The 21022-nt window shown below is 38.7% G+C and overlaps 1 protein-coding gene across 1 annotated transcript in view; it reads left to right on the top strand.

The window, feature by feature from the left end:
* The window catches only part of AASS (aminoadipate-semialdehyde synthase), a 57436-nt gene that overhangs the window by 5562 nt on the left and 30852 nt on the right, over positions 1-21022 (top strand). The window contains exons 2-11 of the mRNA XM_036905646.2: positions 916-1133; positions 3789-3965; positions 6678-6762; positions 9007-9074; positions 9182-9328; positions 10195-10273; positions 10399-10526; positions 11917-12065; positions 13309-13431; positions 13817-13928. Coding sequence (XP_036761541.1) covers positions 924-1133; positions 3789-3965; positions 6678-6762; positions 9007-9074; positions 9182-9328; positions 10195-10273; positions 10399-10526; positions 11917-12065; positions 13309-13431; positions 13817-13928 — 1278 coding nt within the window. The 5' untranslated portion in view covers positions 916-923. The remainder of the gene's footprint in view (positions 1-915; positions 1134-3788; positions 3966-6677; positions 6763-9006; positions 9075-9181; positions 9329-10194; positions 10274-10398; positions 10527-11916; positions 12066-13308; positions 13432-13816; positions 13929-21022) is intronic.

Here is a 21022-nt window from a genome sequence, read left to right as displayed (position 1 = left end):
TTAACTGATAAATGAGTGGAATTATTCAATCTGGACTAGCAGTTAGAAAACTGGTTGAGACGGGTCTGGATTTACTCTAATAGCAGGAAGATGTGGTACTGAGAGTAAACACTGCAAAGAGGGCCAGCATGTTTCGAGCAACAGAAGGGTCAGTGAAGGTGACACTAGGGAGGTCTGGAGTTGGGGTGGGGTGGGTGGTGGAGTCTAGGGCTGTGCTTCTTAAAATTCTAACACCCAGGGTAAAGAGACAGGTTTGTTTCTTTTGCTAAATTTCCAATCAGCCAGGACCAATATTTGTATAACATTAAATAGCAATGAATTACTACAACAATGATCACATGATATAAAGGTTTGTAAGTGTTTACTTTATATTTCTGTACATATCCCATCTTGTACATATCCCAGTAAAAAGCAGGTCATTGACTACCGACAGGCTTCAGAACATGCTTTGAGAAGCGTTAATTTGAGGAGCAGTCAGAGGTTACAGCTAGATTGTCAAGAATCTTGTACATAATTGAAGGATTCCAAACTTTATGCCATCAAAATTGGCATAAATTATCTTCCTGCATTTGCACTTTAGATTAACTTGCTTAAAACTAAATAAGATGTGCTGAATAGATGTTTCATTAAACATGTATTTAAAAAACTGTTTCGGCTTAGCAGATACTGGTTACTGTCCTATAAGTTGCTCAGCATTTTTATTTTAGAATGGAAATAAATAACCTCATTGGTGGAAATTTGGGTTTGTAGGGTAAAGGAAAACTTTTATCACCCAGATTGTCCCTCCCCTTTTCTCTTTCTTGTATCTGTTGAATGGAGTTAGTTGGATTTTACAGCAGATTTCTCAGGAGACCAGAGCTGATCCGTGAGCCTCCTGTCTTTTGTTTTGCTCTCTTGAAATGTCTTTACTGCCAGGTTTCAAGATGCTGCGAGGACATAGGACCAAAGTGGGCAGGCTGGGGCTCAGCCTCTCCAAAGGGGTTCACCACCGAGCTGTGATGGCCCTGAGGAGGGAGGATGTGAACGCCTGGGAGAGGAGGGCCCCTCTGGCTCCCCGGCACATCAAAGGGATCACCAACCTGGGATACAAGGTCTTAATACAGCCTTCCAATCGGCGGGCCATTCATGATAAGGTAAACATTTCCAATTTTTAAAATATGTGGGAATAAAATGACCCTGTACTGAAAACTAAGGAGCATCTGAGTGAAAGTAAAATGTTTGCTAGGGTCACTTAAATAGCATGTGGCAATATTCCTTGCCTTTAATTATAATGGGATTTCTAACTAGAATCCTTACCTGAGTTCAGAATTCAGCCAGTAAGCATTATTTTCACCCATTCCATGGTTTCTCCAGCTGAGGGACAGAGAGATTACATTTAGAAGGAGATGATACTCTTCAGTCATTCTCTCCATGTGCAACCCTGGTTCTGGGACAAAGGCCAGTCTGACGCTCCTGTGTCACTCACTTAGAAGGCTTGCCTCCAAGAAATGCTCCACTGAGGGGAGTTTATTCATAAGAGTTTCCCCTGCCGGCCACTGCATAAAGCCTTTTGCTTTGATTGTTACGTTTATTCTTCTCAGTCATCTTACGATGTCAGTTTGCCTCTTATTTTCACTTTAGATATACATGTACTTTTTCTGCCCGGAACCATTTGAAAATATGTGCAGATATCATGATACTTTACTACTGAATGCTTCAATGTGTATTTCCTGGGAATAAATTATTTTCTATCTAATCCTCGTATCATTTTCACACCTAAGAAATTGGTAATTCCATAATATCATTTCACATAGTCCAGTTCAAATTCCCCATTGTCAAAAAAGTCTTTTTTGTTTTTTTTATTTTAATTAAGGGTTAATTAAGCTTCACTGCATTTACTGCTATATCTCTTTAGTTCTTTTAATCTAGAAAAGCACCCCATTTTAATTTTTGTTTGTTTCAATGACATTGGCTCTCTTAGAAGAGTCCAGGACAGTTGACTTCCAAAATCTTCCACTTCTAGGTGTAACTAGTCTAGTTTCTTCCTTGTGATTAGATTCAGGTTAAACAATTTTGACATAAATATTACATAAGTGTTATATGTTCTTCCCATTAGATCCTATCAAAGACACAAAGTACTAGGTTGTTCTATGGTTAGGAATGTGTGATCACGTGGCTGAGGTGGTTTACCACCAGATCTCCCCATTGTAAAAGTTTCTCCTTTTGTAATTACTGACTCATCTGTGAGGTGATATTTTCAGACCAGTGAGTCTCCTGTTTCTCAACAATCTTTCAACTAATAATGTCAACATCATTAGTATCATTATTTCCAATTAAAATTTGATATTGAGTTTTTCTTACCTTTAAAATTTTATATTTGCATTTGTGTTCTGCAGCAGTAAAAAATTTAATTCGTTATAAGACTAGTGCACTTTTTTTTTTTTTTTGCCTTATCCCATAATATACGTAACATAGATTTGGAATCATAATACTACTATTACAACTAACAATAAACTTATCAATGGTAAGAGAGTAAATCTTAAAAGTTCTCCTCACAAGAAAAAAAAGTCTATAATTATGTATGGTGATGGATATTCACTAGACTTATTGTGGTGAGCACTTAACGAATAGCAAATCACTATGTTGTACACCTGAAACTAGTATAGTATTGCATGTCAATTATACCTTAATAAAAACCCTATTAAATGAAGTTTAATGTTTCTGTGAAGTTTTTCTTTGCCTTTAGAATACATCTCACAAAAATATTCAGAATGCTGTGTTCAAAACTTACTTGAATTGTTTTCTCTGTGTGATTATATTGTCAATGTGATATCCATTTGGAGCATTTATTTTTGTTTCCATTATATTTTAATGTTTGGTTTTAGATCCCTTTTGATTTAATTTAATTTCTCAAACAGGTGAAACATTTACAAGTTTCAAAGATTAAGACTATGTAAAAAGATGTGATGCAAAGAAGTCTGGCTCTCATGTTAATCCCCTACATCCTGTTCCCACCCACCCCAGAGGTTACTGTTTCCATTAGTTTCTGACCTATCATTCCTATGTTAAATTTTTCAAGAACAAGTGTGTGCGTGTGTGCGTGCGCACGTGTGTGTGTGTGTGTGTGTGTGTGTTCTTATTTCTTCTTTAGTCTTATACATACTCTCTATACTTTATTGCACACTGCTTTGTTTAGTCAACAGCATATCCTGGAAATCACTTCAGGTCAGTTCAGAGAGATCTGCTTCTTTCTATTTAATGGCTGTGTAGTAATTACTCCATGATTGATTATATGCCTATCTACTATAAATGGACAAATAGACTGTTTTCAACTCTCTAGCGCAGTCCACTGTGCAGAGTAGGGCAGTAATAAATACCAAATGAACCAAAAAAAAAAAAGAAAAGTAAAGAGAAATGTTGTAGATACATATCTTTCTTTTAAACATATACCTGCATAATAAATTGCTATTTAGTTTAAAAGTTTCAGTGCCTTGTTGGTACAAAATATACATTTCACAAGTATATTAAATCACATGTGCTAGTGGTTATGATCAAACTGTTTTACATAGGACTATGTGCTGAATTTTCTGATGTATTTTTTGCTATAAAATAAATCAAACACATTGGATTGGTCTTTGGTCAGCAAGTGAAATTATTAGAAGTAGTTGTTCTATTATTTGTTCTACTCCATACAGATTTTATTCCTTCAAAAGGTTGTGCCTATAATTGCTACATTCATTTATTAAAGAAAATATGAATCAACAACTCCAGATCAGGGAAATAACTTTTAACCAAAATTATATTTCCAGGAATATGTCAAAGCTGGTGGCATTCTTCAAGAGGATATTTCTGAAGCTTGTCTAATTTTGGGTGTTAAAAGACCCCCAGAGGAAAAGTTAATGTCCAAGAAGACTTACGCATTTTTCTCACACACAATAAAGGCTCAGGCAGCCAATATGGGCTTGTTGGATGAGATTCTAAAACAGGTAATTAGTGACCAGTATTCATAAATGTTAACATAGAAACATGATTTTTTAAAATTTTACTTTTAACTGTCAAGTGGTGTTTTAGTTTTCTCTCAGCATCTAGGGAATATGTCTTGTTATTCACCTCAGTAGGAAAAGTGATCTGCGAGTTAGTGCTTGGGTAGTTCCTCTGCTCTTAGGGCTCCGTTGCTGTGTGACTTTGGAGTTTGTAGTACGAGTAACCAAACATATTTCAGTCCTTTTGTATTCTGAAATGGAAAGAGTGATAGAAGCGTTCCCCTGAAACAACTACCAGTTTATAAGGCCAGCTGGTCAGATATTACCAAGTGGAATTTTAGAGCAGAAAAGAACCTCAGGGATCATGTCTCCTACCTTAATTTTTCAGATGGAGCTCAGAGAGGTGAGATGACTTGAGTGAGGTTGCACAGCTCTGTAGTGCCAGAACCGCAGTGTGTACTCTTTATATTTATTCACATTCATAAGGGGAAAAAATCAATTTTTGAGATACAAATACTATGAAAAAACTATCAGCTGTTTAAAATACAGAGTATTCATTTAATAAATATTTACTGAACACCTACTGTGTAATACTGTTCACTGCAATGACAATAAAATACCCCTGTCTTCACAGAGCTTACATTCTAGTGGGAGGAGACAGATGATAAATAAATAAGACATCTGTTACTTGGCAACAAGATGGAGATATGTATGATATAGAAGAAGAAAGGAGTGCTCGGTGCTGGGGCTAGTGACAATGTAGTTGAAACAGGATGATCTGGGACAGCTTCACTGGGAAGTTGGCATTGAGCAAAATTGGAAGGAGGTGAAGGTCAAGCCATATCCATCTGGAAAGAATCTTCCAAGCAGAGAAAATAGTAGTTTCTGAAGGACTTTTTGAGTGAAGGGTTTGAATAAATTATATTCTTAATGCTTATTTTGCCAGCTGGGTGCATGATAATTGGAGGTGGGAATTGGAGAACAAAATTGCTAAGAAGATTGTTAGCCTAAATTAGTCTAGATGTCTAGGCTACAGGGGATGGTGGTTTGCATGAGGATGGTGGTAGTGGAGATTGTGATACGTGGACAAATCTTTGATGTATTTTAGAGATTTGATCCTGCAGGATTCACTGATGCAATGAATATGGAGTATGAGAGAGAGGAGTCAGAGATGACTTCTAGATTTTGACCTGAGCAGCTTACAGGAGTTGCCATAGATTGAGATGATGCTATTCTAAGAGGAGCAGGCTTGGATGGGAGGATCTAGAATTGTTTAATTGTCCATTAGACATTCAAGGGGAGATGGTTTGTGGGCCATTGGGTATGAGTTTGTGGCTCAAGCAGGCAACTCCTTCTGACACACATTTTGTAGCTGTCAGTGACTGGATGGCATCTAAAGCCATGAGACAGGATGAGGGCAGGGAGAGAATGGATAGAGAAGTCCAAGGTCCAAGTACTGGGGTACGGATGTTAAAGCATTAGAAACTAGACTAGAATCTGAGAATAGGCAGAGGACAGGAGAGTTCACAAACAGTAAAAGCAGTGGAAGAAAATATATTTTATATAAGCATAGAGAATACATCCTTACTAATTTTGAATATGCTAGACCTGGGCTATAGTTAATATGCAGTATTTCTGAAGAACAAATGCAAGAAATAACTAATGGAAATAACAATATAAGAGGGATGTTTACCTTTAATAGAAAAACTGCTTAAAAAGTACTTTAGGAACATTTAGGAACATGTTTTTGTTATATGAACTTTTGTTCATCATAAGAAAATTACTAAAAGCAGACCCAGCAGGGCTGCTTTTTGGAAACATTTTGTAACCAATTACTTGGAGTTGGATGAATATTAAACATTCTTAAATTCATGCATAGTAAAAATAATATGATCTTTGAGGGAATAAAATGACTGTTTAAAACATTCTATAATGACAATATGTCAATAGCTTTTAGGCATGAATTAGTAAGATTCTCGAGAGAGGAAAGATTCCCAAGGAAAGAGGAAAAATGTGGCTTTAGTGAAGGAGAAGAAGTGAAAAGCAGTCTGCATATGCTACTTTTAAAATGAAGTGTATTTGTTATTTGTGAAAGGATGGAGAGAGAAAGAGGAGAAAGGAAGGGAGGAAGAAAGGAAGCAGGGAGATTAAATGGGACAGAGAGAGAATGGTATTTGTGGTATGGACTTGAGAGGGAGTGTTGTTATTATTTTTAAGGTAGAAGAGACCTGGATTATTTAGAACGGCTGAGGGGAAGGAGCAGTGTAAAGAGGCATAATACAGGGAAGAGAAAGTTCAACAAGAGTGGTCTTGAAGGACATGGAAAAAATCTGGGATTCCATTCAAGGATTAGTTTCAGGAGGGATTTGTTTTCTTTGAGACTAGAAGGAAGAATTGAGGTTGAATGGGGCTGTAGATATATTTATAGATGGTGCAGGGCTGAAAGTAAGGAATAATGTTTTTATTATTTTATTGGCTACCATCAAGGGGCATTTAACCCCCTGCCAGGACTGTTCTTTCATCTCTGATCACAAACCTATCATTAGGTACTGACTTGGCATTTTCTAACTATTTCATGGGGGGGTAACTTATGTTAGCAAGTCCAGATATATTTTATAAGAGGAAAAAATGTGGAATACTTAATGATTTATGTGCTTTACTCATGGAAAGTAAGCTTGATGGCTCTGATTGAAAAATTTTTTGGTCTTTCTTCAGGAAATCCGACTTATTGATTATGAGAAAATGGTGGATCATAGAGGAGTACGGGTAGTGGCATTTGGACAGTGGGCAGGTGTGGCAGGTGGGTAAGCCAGGGCTTTTATGTCACCCATTTTCTGCATTTGCCTGGGGAGTGACTGTATGCTTTCTTTTTTCTATGGCAAGGGGATGGGACTGTTCATTTCCACCAACAAAAATAAACATGGTGGTGTATCTAAGGGTGATGAATATCAGGGGAATAGAATAAGAAGGTTAAGTCATTAAAATATACATATTAAAAAATTAAAAGGAAAAAGAGAGCAGGGAGAAGGATAACAACCAATGATAGGCTATAACTTTTTAGGTAGTTCTCTTTGGAAGACATGAAGGAGAGGTCAGGTTGATGATGAGAAATCAGGGGGTAGAGAGAACAGGAAAGGAGGAAAAAGGTACAGGGGCAGGAACCAACAGTGGAACAATCTAGAAAGGATAAGAGCTGGAGTTTGGGGGAAAACTCTACTTGTTTTTGTCCCAGTTAGTACTTTGAACCTTCTTTAGTTGAGAAACACCACTGCATGATTCAATTCTGTATCAGATTAGATTACTTAAAGATCTCTAATTGTCAGAACAAGTAGACAGAACCTTTTGTAGGGATAGAGGCCACTAAAACACTGTCAGCCCCCCAGACATTACTAACAGTTATTGAACACTCCATCCAACACTGCAGAATATGTATTCCATTTGTTTCAAATCACATGGAAAATTGACCCAGATGGTCCATATGCTCATCACAAAGCAATTCTTAAAGGAATTCTTAAACAGTTTGTAAGGGAGTATTGTGAATAGGCCAATGACTTAGACAATGCTGATACAATAGACAAATCCTTGAAAGGCACAAATGACCAAAAACAATTCATGAAGAAATAAATATCTTGAATATCAATGTAAAAATAAATTCCTCTCATAGGGATTTATCCAGAGAAATAAACTATTTTTTGTAAAACTTATTTATGGTAGCATCATTCATAATGGCCTAGAAACAGTCCAGATGTCCATTCATGGAGGAATGGGTACATAAATTGTGGTATATCTATAAAATGGAAAACTCTTCAGCAATAAAAAGCAAACTCATATACACAAAGTATGTATGAATCTCAAAAACATCATCTGAGTGAAAGCAGACACAGAAAAAAGAATATACTTATAATTTCATTTATATGAAACTGTAGAAAAAACTATGCAGACAGAAGTAAGAGCAATAGTTGTCTGGGGCCAAGGGTTGGGAAGGATTGACTGGGATGATGGAAATATTCTATATCTTGATTATGTCAGTGGTAATGTGGTGATATGGGTGAGTACATTTGTTAACAGTTGTCCAAGTATATACTATAAATTGGTGCATTTTATTGTATATAAATTATTCATTTAAAAGTTGGCTTTAGAAAAAAGGTCAAAGAAGTTTTGGTAGGCTTATGGAGAGGGAAAGTTCTATTCCTAAAAAACAGAAGGGGAAAATGGATACGGCAGCCTTTACCACAGGCATGCTGAGCTTTCAACATTTGAGGATGTCCAAATTGAGAAATATGGGGTCATCAGCATATAAAAAACACTTGAAATTTAAGACTAGATGAGATTAGCTAAGGAAAAGAATATAGAGGTAAAAGAGAGTAGGGCCTGGGACAGAATCCTGAGGCTGATTACTGCATAAGGAAAGGGCAGAAGATACAAATATAAAAGATGGGCATGGGAAGAGGTGTCCACAGAAATGCAGAGTAAAAATTTTCAAGTCAGGAATGCTGAGGGAAGAGAGTGCTACAGCCAAGAGGGGCTCTACATTGCCAAATACCCCTGACAAATAACTCGAGATCTTAAAAGTGCCCACAGTCGAACTATTTAAGCCACTAGAATGGCTGATGGGTTCTATGGTCCGTGGTGACTTTTTTTTGTTTGTTCATTTTTGGTACAGTAGGAATAGAAACATGCTTTAATGCTGGTAAGAATGAATCAGTAGAGAGGGCCAGTGAAAGGAGTAACTCAGGAGTGAATTCCTTTGAGAGGCAGGAAGGGATGGGATCTGGAGCAAAGGTGGAGAGATTAACTTTATAGAAGAAAAGAGCCATTCTTTCCATTTTAGCAGGGTTCCAAGTGGAAGAGGTAGGTGAGACTGCAGCTGGGTAAGTGCTTTTGATGGCAGAAAGTTGACAGGATGTGTATCAGAGGACCACTGGGGCCCCTTCCAAGTCGGAGATGCGCTTCCTCAGAGCACTGAGCAGGGTGGAGAATGGGTAGAGCGAACAGTTTTAACACATCCCAACTAATAGTCTCTGTTGGTCTGATTCTGCAATAGGAATGATCAACATTTTACATGGAATGGGTTTAAGGCTCCTTGCTTTGGGACATCACACACCTTTTATGGTGAGATGTTAATTTTGTTTATGTTTTTGAGAATACATATTACACTTCAAGAACAGGAAAATGCCTCAGGTTGTAGACTAACTTGAATCACATGTGTTTGCTTCCAGCACATTGGCATGGCTCACAACTATAGGAACAGCAGTCAGGCTGTTCAAGCTGTCCGCGATGCTGGTTATGAAGTATCTCTGGGTTTGATGCCAAAGTCAATAGGTCCCTTAACGTTTGTGTTTACAGGGACTGGTAATGTATCTAAGGTAAATTCCACTTGTCTTCTTTCTGTAAAGCACTCTGAAATTCAAATTAACCCAAAGGATGTGGGCTTTTTGTGGGCATTTAGGAGCCCTGCTTTTCCATGAATGGCCATTCTATTTTTGGTATTTCTTACCTGTGTACTTTTTCCCATAGTAAAGAGCCGTAATGGTCCAAACTTATCTTCTTTGCTTTTAGTTGATTCCAAGCTTTCAGAGGCTTTGAATAGTTTTTCTTTTTAGAGAGGTAACTCCTTGTTAATGGTGTAAAGGTCTGTTCTTAGGGAGGAGATGCCCACACATTTGGAAGTGACCCCAGAATGTACCATTTCCAAGCTGACTTGTAGTTTTGCCAATACTATGTTAGCAAGCTTAATTCAGCACTGGAATTTCTTCCTTCTGGGGTAGTTTTAAGAATGCATGTGTGATCCTCAGAGAAACTTGTAAAGTAGAACTTTCTTCAATGAAAATACTTTACTAATGGCACAATTACTATTTGTACTATACTATGAGATAGGTATTTTTTTTTTGGTAGAAAATATAGTTTCTGCCCTTGAAATAATTTCTACAATGGAGCAAAAAATAGAAATATTTTACTGTACTCTCTTTCCTAAATACTTTTGTTTCTACTCTGAGTAATGTAGATAAAAAAAATTAAAGCCCCTTTCATGAGTGTAATTCCAAGTCGAATAAAAGCTGGTTTGTAGGCTGTGTGCAAGAGGCTCCTCTGTGCTTCCGTGTTGCAGGCCTGGTTTTGGAACAGGAGAAGTGGAGCTGTATAATTGCAGGGAAATGAATTGGGATCTTTGCAGGAAACCAAGTTGGCTCTTTTCCTATTGATTTTCCGGTTTTTACTCATGTGTTCTTCACAGGGAGCCCAGGAAATCTTCAATGAATTACCTTGTGAATATGTGGAGCCACATGAATTAAAAGAAGTTTCCCAAGCTGGAGGTGAGGGGAGAGGAGGGTGATTGCATTTTTCACTGTTTTTTAACAGTTTCTGTGTTATAATATTTTATCACCATAAATCTTTATCATTTGTCACCTACTTTACTAATTTCTTTCTCCTCTGCAAGACTTGAGAAAAGTATATGGGACGGTGTTAAGTCGCCATCATCATCTTGTCAGGAAAGCAGATGGTGTATATGATCCTGTAGAGTATGACAAATATCCTGAGCGCTACATAAGTCGTTTTAATACTGATGTGAGTATCATGCTGAGCTTCTGAGTTAGTTGCTCATGATGTATGCTATAGCTAGGTCATTTTCACTGAGGGAAATGATGAATGTATACATCAGTTTTCAGTTCCCCATATTGAATTGTTGTCCTTTGGAGCATCATGAGTTGGCCTTAGGAGCTGATGGCTTTTACTGATGTTTGGTATGGCTTTTGCCTAGTGGTCTTAGTGCTTTCTATGGATATACCCTCTGCTCCACTGTCTCTGTTTCTACTGTAGATCTACGTGTGCCCAATGGCTCTAAACCATTTCCTTTGGATTACTCTTCTCCCTATTTACTCTGGACTAGTTGGTTCTTTTGGCAAAACACAATGTCTCTGAGGTCTGATCTCAACATAGGTTTATCCCTCCTATGGCCACAAATAGTAACCATCACCTCAGCTAGCCATCCTGAAGTGCATGCCGTTGATTACAGGAGCTAGGGTAAAGTAGGATGGCTACACAAGCACAGACAGAGTCATCCCCACTCTACAGAAACATTACAATTCAAATTCTTCTGATCGGGACACATTGGCCTCATCTTGTAAGAACAAGATATTTGTGTGTTCTTGGTCTTACAATACTCCTACTCAAAATAAACCAGCAAATCACAGCATAAGACAAAAATGGCATGCATTTATTGTGAAGAGAAATGCTTTAAATAATTTTAAATATATTTGAACAACACAGCATATTTAGATTCCAGTATGAATTTTAGCTGTTGTAGCATGTAGAGCATGTTATAGGGAAGGACTCTTACCTATAGCTTGAGATGCTTGAGAAACAAAATTTTGAAACCAGTTTCAAACTGAAAAAAATTTAAATCTAGTCAGTTTCCATCCCTTCTTTTTTCTCCAATCCCAGATTGGAACCTAAAATTTATAGTAACCTAATTGCCATGTATGCATGTATGTAGCACATGCATACGGAGCATAGAGATGTTATCTGAATTTCATTGTCAGTGTATTCCTTTGAGGAATGGGGTACATGTTATCCCCATCTTGTGGGTAAGGGAAACAGAGCCCAGAGAAGTTGAGGTAGCATGATTTGGATCACACTCTACTGGTGGCTGACCTTGAATAGGGAGCTAGGTTACTTGAGTCTGTCTTCCTTTTTCTTGGCTCTGCAAGAAACTATAGAACAAAAACATTAATATATTTATGTTCATATATTTATCTTTCATGGGATAATTCTTCACTGAAATCTGAGTGGGTATTTATTGTCTTTGCCTCACAAGGTGTCCAGTGACCTGGAAAATAACAGTCAGTTAGAAGTAACATAAATTATTCCTCATGAACTTTCCCGAGAGCTCTCTTTCAGGGCATTGCATTGAAGAACACTATTTCCTATCTTGCTGAACTTGGAGCTTGCTTTACAGATTGCACCCTATACAACTTGTTTAATTAATGGAATCTACTGGGAACAAAACACCCCCCGTCTACTAACTCGCCAAGATGCTCAGAGTCTCCTGGCTCCAGGCAAGTCCTCGGTTGCTGGTGTTGAAGGCTGCCCTGCGTTGCCACACAAGTAAGGACTTCATCAGAGATGGCAGTTTTCAGCCCATTATTAGGGTTTCATATGTAGGGGATTCACATATCATAGTACTGACCCTCAGTGGTGAGTTGTCTGCTTTATCTTACTTGACCTTTTGGTGGATTTTGACAGTCAACCTTCCTTCTTAAAACTTTCCTAACTTCTGTGAATCCATATGTACCCCAGAAGTACCCTCCTCAGAGAAGTCTTCTCCTGTCTGCCCCTTCCCATCTCTCTCTAGTCTGTTACTTTTTTTCTGAAATTCACGATTGTTTGTTTTCCCTTGTTTATGATTTTTCTCCCTCCTAATAAAACTTCATTTCCTGATGGATAGGGGCCCTGTTTATTTTGGCCACAAGTACATTGCCTGATACATAATATGCATGGAAATAGTTATTAAAAGTTGAATTCCTTAACTGATCAATAAATATTTGTGGAATACCTCATCTGCCTGGCACTCTGCTAAGGAGAAGGACAGAGAAAAGACATGGTTGCTCTCCTCAAGCATGTAGCTGGCATCGACTAAATTCTCTGCAGATGCCAGGAGCAATCAGTACCACAAGGGTTTAGGAGAGAGTAAGAGCATGGGGCTCAGCAAAGCCCTGTAAGTGAAGAGTGAGGAGAATGAGAATTTCAAGTGATAGGATTGGTGCTTGATAAGTGTGGAAATACCAAAGCTTAAGATGTAGTGAGGGAGAAAGCCTAGCTCCAGTTAGGCTGTATATAGACAAGTGATAATTGGAGGTTGGGCAGGACAATTTCAGTCAACTTCTAAGGGATTTTGAATGTGGGGCTGAGATGTTTGTTCATAATTCTGGAGGTTTCCATGTTTTAACATGTGAAATTCTGTAGTACTAAGCAGGGCAGAGGTAGTTTAATTGCAGCTTCTTTAAGATATTCAGAGTTGACTACATGGGTTAACTTTAGGCTATTGTCAATGATTTCTCCAGGGAAAGGGTTTTCCACCTTTATTTCTTTCCCTTTTTCTTCCTTCTCCTCTTCCACTCCATCTTCTTCTTTCTTTGTGGAGACTAAAATGCTTGCTGAGAAGATTCTCTGTATCTCAGAAGAACAGTGTCCTGAACTGTGAACAGTAGGAATAAAAGCACAAGAGCCTAGGAGACACTTGGCATCACATTGAGAGCTGTTCCAAGCACCTTTCATTTTTATTCATTTTCTGTCATGTTGGGGACCTCAGAGTTCCATGCTCTGATCTGAATATTGATGTAAATTGCAGGCTTGTGGCAATATGTGACATCTCAGCTGACACAGGAGGATCCATAGAGTTTATGACTGAGTGTACAACAATAGAGCGTCCCTTTTGCATGTATGATGCAGACCAACATATTATTCATGACAGGTGAGTTTGCTCAAGTTAGATGGTGAGAGATGGATAATAATACATCATTTACCCACCTTGATATATTAGTCTAAAATACTTAGTATTTTACATCATTATGAAGGCTTTGCAAATATCCAGAGATATGCTCAAACATATTAAAAAACTTGGTAGAAACACTACATGCAAATTTGAGCACTTAAATACATACCTCTTGTATTTAAATGGGAGATGGGTTGCTGAAGAAGGGAAAAGTTTTGTTTGAGAAGTCTTGTTTATTTTCTCATATACTTTGGTACAAAATTACGAGTGTTCATGAAGCAAATGTAATGCAGTAGACATCTAGAAAAGTTAGAGTTTTCAAATAGCATTTTGTACATCTGATAAAGTGTACTGCTTCTCCTAGTGTTGAAGGGTCTGGGATCCTGATGTGTTCCATTGACAATCTGCCGGCACAGCTCCCAATTGAAGCTACAGAATACTTTGGAGACATGCTTTTCCCTTACGTGGAAGAAATGGTAAGCCGACTGGTAGCATCTGCAACAACTCTGTGGCTTTAAATAGTACTCATATGAATGTTCTGGTCTTCTGCATCTGAGAAATCTGTTGTAAAGTACTTTAAATAGTGATCATATGAATGTTCTGGTCTTCTGTACCTGAGAAATCTGTTGTAAAATAAAACGACAGCTCTCCCCCAAAGTATTTACTGACACTTTTAAAATTTTATATATTATTTACTTGTCTCATGGGGAATATAGTTCTATAACTTCCTTTATGATTAATTACAATTGCGTTTGTCTCTTATTAAGAGCTTTCTTGAGATGTGAATAAGATTCGCTCTTTTAGTAATTCTTCCTGGTGTCTAGGTCAATTCCTATTAGGCCATTCTTATTGTTCAGATCTGAAAAATCAGAAATGTAGAAAATTTTAGTGGATTTCATCACTAAATTAAATGACAGCTTTTGTTGAGGTCATGTATTTTTCATGGGGATCAGTGATGACTACTGAAATACTATGTTATCTAAGTTCCATTTTCTTTGCCAAAGATAAGCTTTCTTATTCCAGTTTTTATCCTAAGCATGCACTCACCCTGTGTTATTTCTGTTGCTAATGGAGTCCGCCCCTGGCAGTGATTTCAAAGGTATGAGTTGTGGCTCTTGTCCTTTTCATCCGGAGTTTTACTCAAGAGCTTGCACACTAAAATGGGGCAGTAGTTAGTGGGGACATGAATACGTGAAACTTCGAGTCCACCATCTTCTTTTCTTTCACACACTATTCCATTTTAACCTTTTATTTTTCCTCCTGGTATATGTCAGCAGGGAAATGTAACAGGCTTCCTAGATGTTTACCATTTTTGATGATCTTCACTCATTTCACCCTGGCATCATTTCACTGTAGACTTAATGGCTTCCTTTAGTCCTCAGATGCTCTCTTTTCAGTTCTAAAATTTCCAGTTAGTTTTTTTTCCCCCTCTTTCTCTGTTGAGAAATTCTGTCTTTTCACTTATTATGAATGTTCTTTCCTTTATCACATGGAGCATAGTTATCAAAGCTGCTTTATAGTCTTTGCCTCATATTTCCAAAATGCTGCATCACCTTGGGGTGTACATGGTTGTCTTTTGCCTTGAGAATGGGTCAGGTCATAGTTGTCTGGTTTTCTTAAGTTGAATAATTTTGAACTGTGCCCTGGATGATGTGACAAGTTATGCTGTGGAGATTCTGGGTTGTTGCATTTCTCTGAAAAAGCCTGATTTGCCTGTTTTAGCAGGCAGTTAATTTGTGCCTGTGGTGGGGGCAGCTTTCACCTTTGCCTGGGCTGCTTGTAGCCTGACCCTCGTGTGCTCAGTCTGCGCATCATCCAGAGACTTGGAACAGAGTTTTACATGGAAGTTGGTTTTCACTTTTCTGAATCTGCCCTTTTTGGCATTTATCAATTGTCCTTTATCAAAATTGCCATTCGTTCAGTACACTGGATCTCATATAGATATTAGGAGAAAAGCAGCCCAATTCAGTGACTTCTTAGTAAGGTGTGATTGATGGTTAGCACATGTAGCTCAAGAGAGGTAAGTATGTTTCTTAAAAAAAAATCTTCTTTTATTAAATAACAAAATATGATTTTCACTTTATATAATAGTATAAAATGTTGAAATATCCTAGTAAGTGCTCTATGAATATACAGCATGATAAATTTTTAAAAAGACACCCATGTGAACACTGTGTAGGTAAAAGATAAAACAATGCTGGCATCCCAGAAACCCCCTTGTGGCTCTCCCTGCACTATCCCCAGTCTCCTTCCTAAAGGTACGTACTATGTTGACTTCTAACTATGGATTTGTTTTGACTTTTTTGGGAAAATTCTTTTTTTTGGACATATTAATCAGAGTTTAAACTCACTTCTGATAAATATTCCAGTAAACTGCTTGAGTCTGTTTGTTCCTTGTTTTACTTTTGTCTTGTTTTTTTAGTCAATTCTTATCACCTCATATGCCTGCTTATTTTTGATTGAATGCTGGATAGTGTGTGTTCAAATTTTAGAGAAGATTTGAAGATCTGAATGTTATGTAATTTTCTCCAGAGAAGATTTCCTTTGATTCTGGCAAGGCTAGAAGAAAATGACCTCAATTCAGTTGGGGATGCAGGTGATTCAAAGCTGGGCTTTAGTCCTTTGGAGAACTGATGTTTTTCAATTTACCATTTATTTTAGAATATGTCTTTCAGGATCCCAAATGAAAACCTGGCATTTATTAAGGGCCCCTTTATTAGATATTAAACTCTTATTTTTGTTACCCTATTGTTTAAAGTCAGTCAAAGCTCAGTTGCTCAGTCTCTCTTCTGCTTTCCCTTCAATCTCTCAACATCCCAGCAACTGTGCCCACATTGGCAACTACACCTAAGGAAAGTGGTGCCAAATATTGAACTCATTTCTTCTCCAGAATTACAGTGCACCAAATCTTTGCTACTTTTTTTTTTTGGTATCATTAATCTACAATTACATGAAGAACATTATGTTTACTAGGCTCCCCCCTTCACCAAGTCCCCCCCACATACCCCTTCACAGTCACTGTCCATCAGCATAGTAAGATGCTGTAAAATCACTACTTGTCTTCTCTGTGTTGTAGAGCCCGCCCCATAGCCCCCCCCACATACATTATACATGCTAATTATAATGCCCCCTTTCTTTTTCCCCGCCCTTATCCCTCCCTTCCCACCCATCCTCCCCAGTCCCTTTCCCTTTGGTAACTGTTAGTCCATTCTTGGGTTCTGTGATCCTGCTGCTGTTTTGTTCCTTCAGTTTTTCTTTGTTCTTATACTCCACATATGAGTGAAATCATTTGGTACTTGTCTTTTTCCGCCTGGCTTGTTTCACTGAGCGTAATACCCTCTAGCTCCATCCATGTTGTTGCAAATGGTAGGATTTGTTTTCTTCTTATGGCTGAATAATATTCCATTGTGTATATGTACCACCTCTTCTTTATCCATTCATCTACTAATGGACATTTAGGTTGCTTCCATTTATTGGTTATTGTAAATAGTGCTGCAATAAACATAGGGGTGCATCTGTCTTTTTCAAACTGGGCTGCTGCGTTCTTAGGGTAAATTCCTAGAAGTAGAATTCCTGGGTCAAATGGTATTTCTATTTTAAGCATTTTGAGGAACCTCCATACTGCTTTCCACAATGGTTGAACTAATTTACATTCCCACCAACAGTGTAGGAGGGTTCCCCTTTCTCCACAACCTCGCCAACATTTCTTGTTGTTTGTCTTTTGGATGGTAGCGATCCTTACTGATGTGAGGTGATATCTCATTGTGGTTTTAATTTGCATTTCTCTGATGACAAGCGATGTGGAGCATCTTTACATGTGTCTGTTGGCCATCTGAATTTCTTCTTTAGAGAACTGTCTATTCAGCTCCTCTGCCCATTTTTTAATTGGATTATTTGCTTTTTGTTTGTTGAGGTGCATGAGCTCTTTATATATTTTGGATGTCAACCCTTTATTGGATCTGTCATTTATGAATATATTCTCCCATACTGTAGGATACCTTTTTGTTCTATTGATGGTATCCTTTGCTGTACAGAAGCTTTTCAGCTTGATATAGTCCCACTCATTCATTTTTGCTTTTGTCTCCCTTGCCTGGGGAGATATGTTCATGAAGAAGTCACTCATGTTTATGTCTAAGAGATTGTTGCCTATGTTTTTTTCTAAGAGTTTTATGGTTTCATGACTTACGTACAGGTCTTTGATCCATTTCGAATTTACTTTCATGTATGGGGTTAGACAGTCATCCAGTTTCATTCTCTTACATGTAGCTGTCCAGTTTTGCCAGCACCATCTGTTGAAGAGACTGTCATTTCCCCATTGTATGTCCATGGCTCCTTTATCGTATATTAATTGACCATATATGTTTGGGTTAATGTCAGGAGTCTCTATTCTGTTCCACTGGTCTGTGGCTCTGTTCTTGTGCCAGTACCAAATTGTCTTGATTACTGTGGCTTTGTATTAGAGCTTGAAGTTGGGGAGCGAGATCACTTTATTTTTCCTTCTCAGTATTGCTTTGGCTATTCGGGGTCTTTGGTGGTTCCATATGAATTTTTGAACTATTTGTTCCAGTTCATTGAAGAATGCTATTGGTGATTTGATAGAGATTGCATTGAATCTGTATATTGCTTTGGGCAGGATGGCCATTTTGATGATATTAATTCTTCCTAGCCAGGAGCATGGGTTTGCTACTTTTTGAACTTGAAAACTGAGGCTTTTCATGTTTTACATGGTTTCATTCAATGGGAGGATTGGTTGGAAAAGAGTTAATTCACCTTGCTGGATGGAAAAGGTACATTAAAAAAGGTACTCTGTTTATATCTATATAAATCAGTAATTGATAGACTTAAAGGCAGTGTAACAAGGTTAAAAATATCAGACAGTGAAGTTTGAGAGATTTTTGTTCAGGTGGCATTGCTTAGATGTCTGATGACCAAGCCAACTTCTCAAAGCCATCACACTGTCTTCCTTTTATACTTCTGTAGTCCTGCAGACAGTGTGGTGGGATTGCCATGGGGGTATCTATCTCAGCACTGTCTTTAAGCACTGGGCATTTGTGGAAATTGGTGACTGTCTCTATTCTGTAGTCTTGGTATATGTGTATCTGCTTACCACTAAAAAATTAAGAATATTGCCTATGTTCTCTTCTGATAACCATATGGGAACTGTGTGTAAAACATATGCAATGTCCCTTTGCCCCTAAATTACCCTTTTTGATTTAAGATTCATATAGACCCTATAGCACTGCAGGGCACAGGCTATAAAAACACAGCTTCTGAACTATAGAGGTATGAGGTACTGGAAGGGGATGAGACAAGCGTGCAACACTGCCACAAGGTGAAATGTGACAGCCATCAGAAAGATGATAATGAAGTTGTAGAAGAAGAGACTCTGTCCTGTTGGATAACGTCAGGAAAGGTTTTGTGAAAGAGGTGACATTTGAGCTGGCAATAGATGTATGGGGCCTGTTCATTTGCATGGAAGTGAGAGGCATCCTATGTGATGGAGAGAGGAGAGCAAAGGTTAAATTTCACATAGGGTTTTTGTGAATTGTCAAATCTGTTGGCGTAATGGTGAGTCTATTGGTTCCTTATTGGAAAGGGTCTTAATACCAGGATAAACAGCTTGAAGTTAATTTAGGAAAGAGTGAGGGGCTCTCAAAGATGTTACATGTGGAAGTGACAAGACATACCATCTGCTTCAGAACCCTTGTGCTGGCAGTTTTGTAATGATTGGAGTCCAGCAAGAGAGACAGGTGAATGCAGTCAGCAAGGCTTTTGTTGTCTCTTATGTTTCTCTTTCTTTGAATAGATCCATGACAGTTATTTAGTTTCTCTTGGGAAAGACTTTATTATATTTTAAATAGTTATTGCTTGTATTCATCAATCTATTTATTGAATATTTACCATCTTATAATGTAGCAGGTATATGGCAAGATGACAAGTGCAGTTCCTACCTTTAAGGAGTGTTTGGGGGGCAGGTATTGGTAAGGGCTTCACAGAGAAGCAATCCTTCAGCTACATCTTGGAGGGCAAAGAAGGGGAGGTCCGAACAGAGGAACAGTGTGCGAAGCATCCACGTTGTGGAGCACAGAGGCATGAGAAAGTGTGGTGCAGATAAGCAGCTCCACACGCACACTAGGCCTGAAATACTGGGTATGAGGCAAAAGAGAGAGTTGAGGTGGGAGAGGCAGAGCCAGGCTGTACTGTCTGGTGGGCCACAGAGGGGGCTGGGGGCTTCATCTGGAAGGCAGCGGGAAGCTACTGCATCGTGTTAAACAGGCACAGGGGAAATCATCGGGTTTGTGTTTAGATTGGCAATGAATGAAAGGAAGGGGGGTGGAAGTAGCTCCCATGGCCCAGGAAGGCTCACATGGGCTGCAGAATGAGAGGTAAAGAGCAGGGGGAGTGGAAGGATACCCAGGAGTTCGGGGCTTTGACCATGTATCCAGTGATATTCGAACCTCGTTCTGTCATCTGCTGAGGGCTCCTGGCCTGTGGACGGGCCGGCAGGTGGAGGGGTGAGCTTGAGAAGGGAGTGCCCCACGGGTGCCTGGGCGAAGGGAGCGGAGGGAGGCCCCCGGGGGTGTCAACTCCGTGAACTTCCCAAGGATGTCCTGCCTGGCACATACTCTTACCTTTCCTTGGTGCCCATGTCCCAGGAATAGACAGCCTAGGTACCTTGGGTTTTAGAGACCTGAAAGTAGCTTTATATTTATTTTAATACAGGAAGTAGGTCTCTCCTACCAGCGTCTTCTAGGTACAGTTTGCTCTTTCTTAGTTGAGTGGGTGCTCTAGACCCCAACCCATGGACGGGGGTGATGATTGTCTCATTAGCACTAAGGCCATGATACAGAAGTTATAATACTGACTCCTGTGTGTAGTCTGTTTAAGAGTTGGAGACCTTGGAAGAAAAGAGGAGGACTAGAGGATGCTGGGATGTTAGTATGTGAGGTGTGGTTTTTGTTGCTGGGCATCTGACTTACTCTAGTGAGATAATGGGAGAAGTGTGGATGGCTTTCTGAGGTCTCTTTGGTCAAGTCATTTTCTGGCACTTTTGAAATGCTGACATGCCTATATGTAGAATATTGACCTGAGGGAGACTCCCTACTGTAGGGTTGGTGGCTTGCTGTCTGGAAGATCCATTCCACTTCTAATAGAACAACCTGAACCTTTGGGAGGCAACAGAGGCCCTCAGAGCGAGGACCATGGTTACAAAGTTTGTGGTGACATTTGCCAGCATGCTCAATACATCTAACTGGTGAGGAAGGGCATGCTTTCGCGAAGATGATTATAATCAAATTTTAGTTTTGAAAGTGGAACGTGCTGAAATGGTGTGTCCTTGGTGGGTGGAATCCATTGCTGCTTGTAGAAGGCTTCTGCTTCCATTTATTTATATATACATATATATATATATATATATATATTTTTTTTACATGGAAAACAAATTCTTACACAGTGATTAAGTTACATGGTGAACAGTGCAAGGGCAGTCATCACAGAAACTTTCGGTTTTGCTCATGCATTATGAACTATAAACAGTCAGTTCAAATATGAATACTCATTTGATTTTTAT

This window comes from Manis pentadactyla, chromosome 7, assembly GCF_030020395.1.
Source record: "Manis pentadactyla isolate mManPen7 chromosome 7, mManPen7.hap1, whole genome shotgun sequence".
NCBI classification, from domain to species: Eukaryota; Metazoa; Chordata; class Mammalia; order Pholidota; family Manidae; genus Manis; species Manis pentadactyla.
This window is presented reverse-complemented; position numbering and strand designations above follow the sequence as displayed.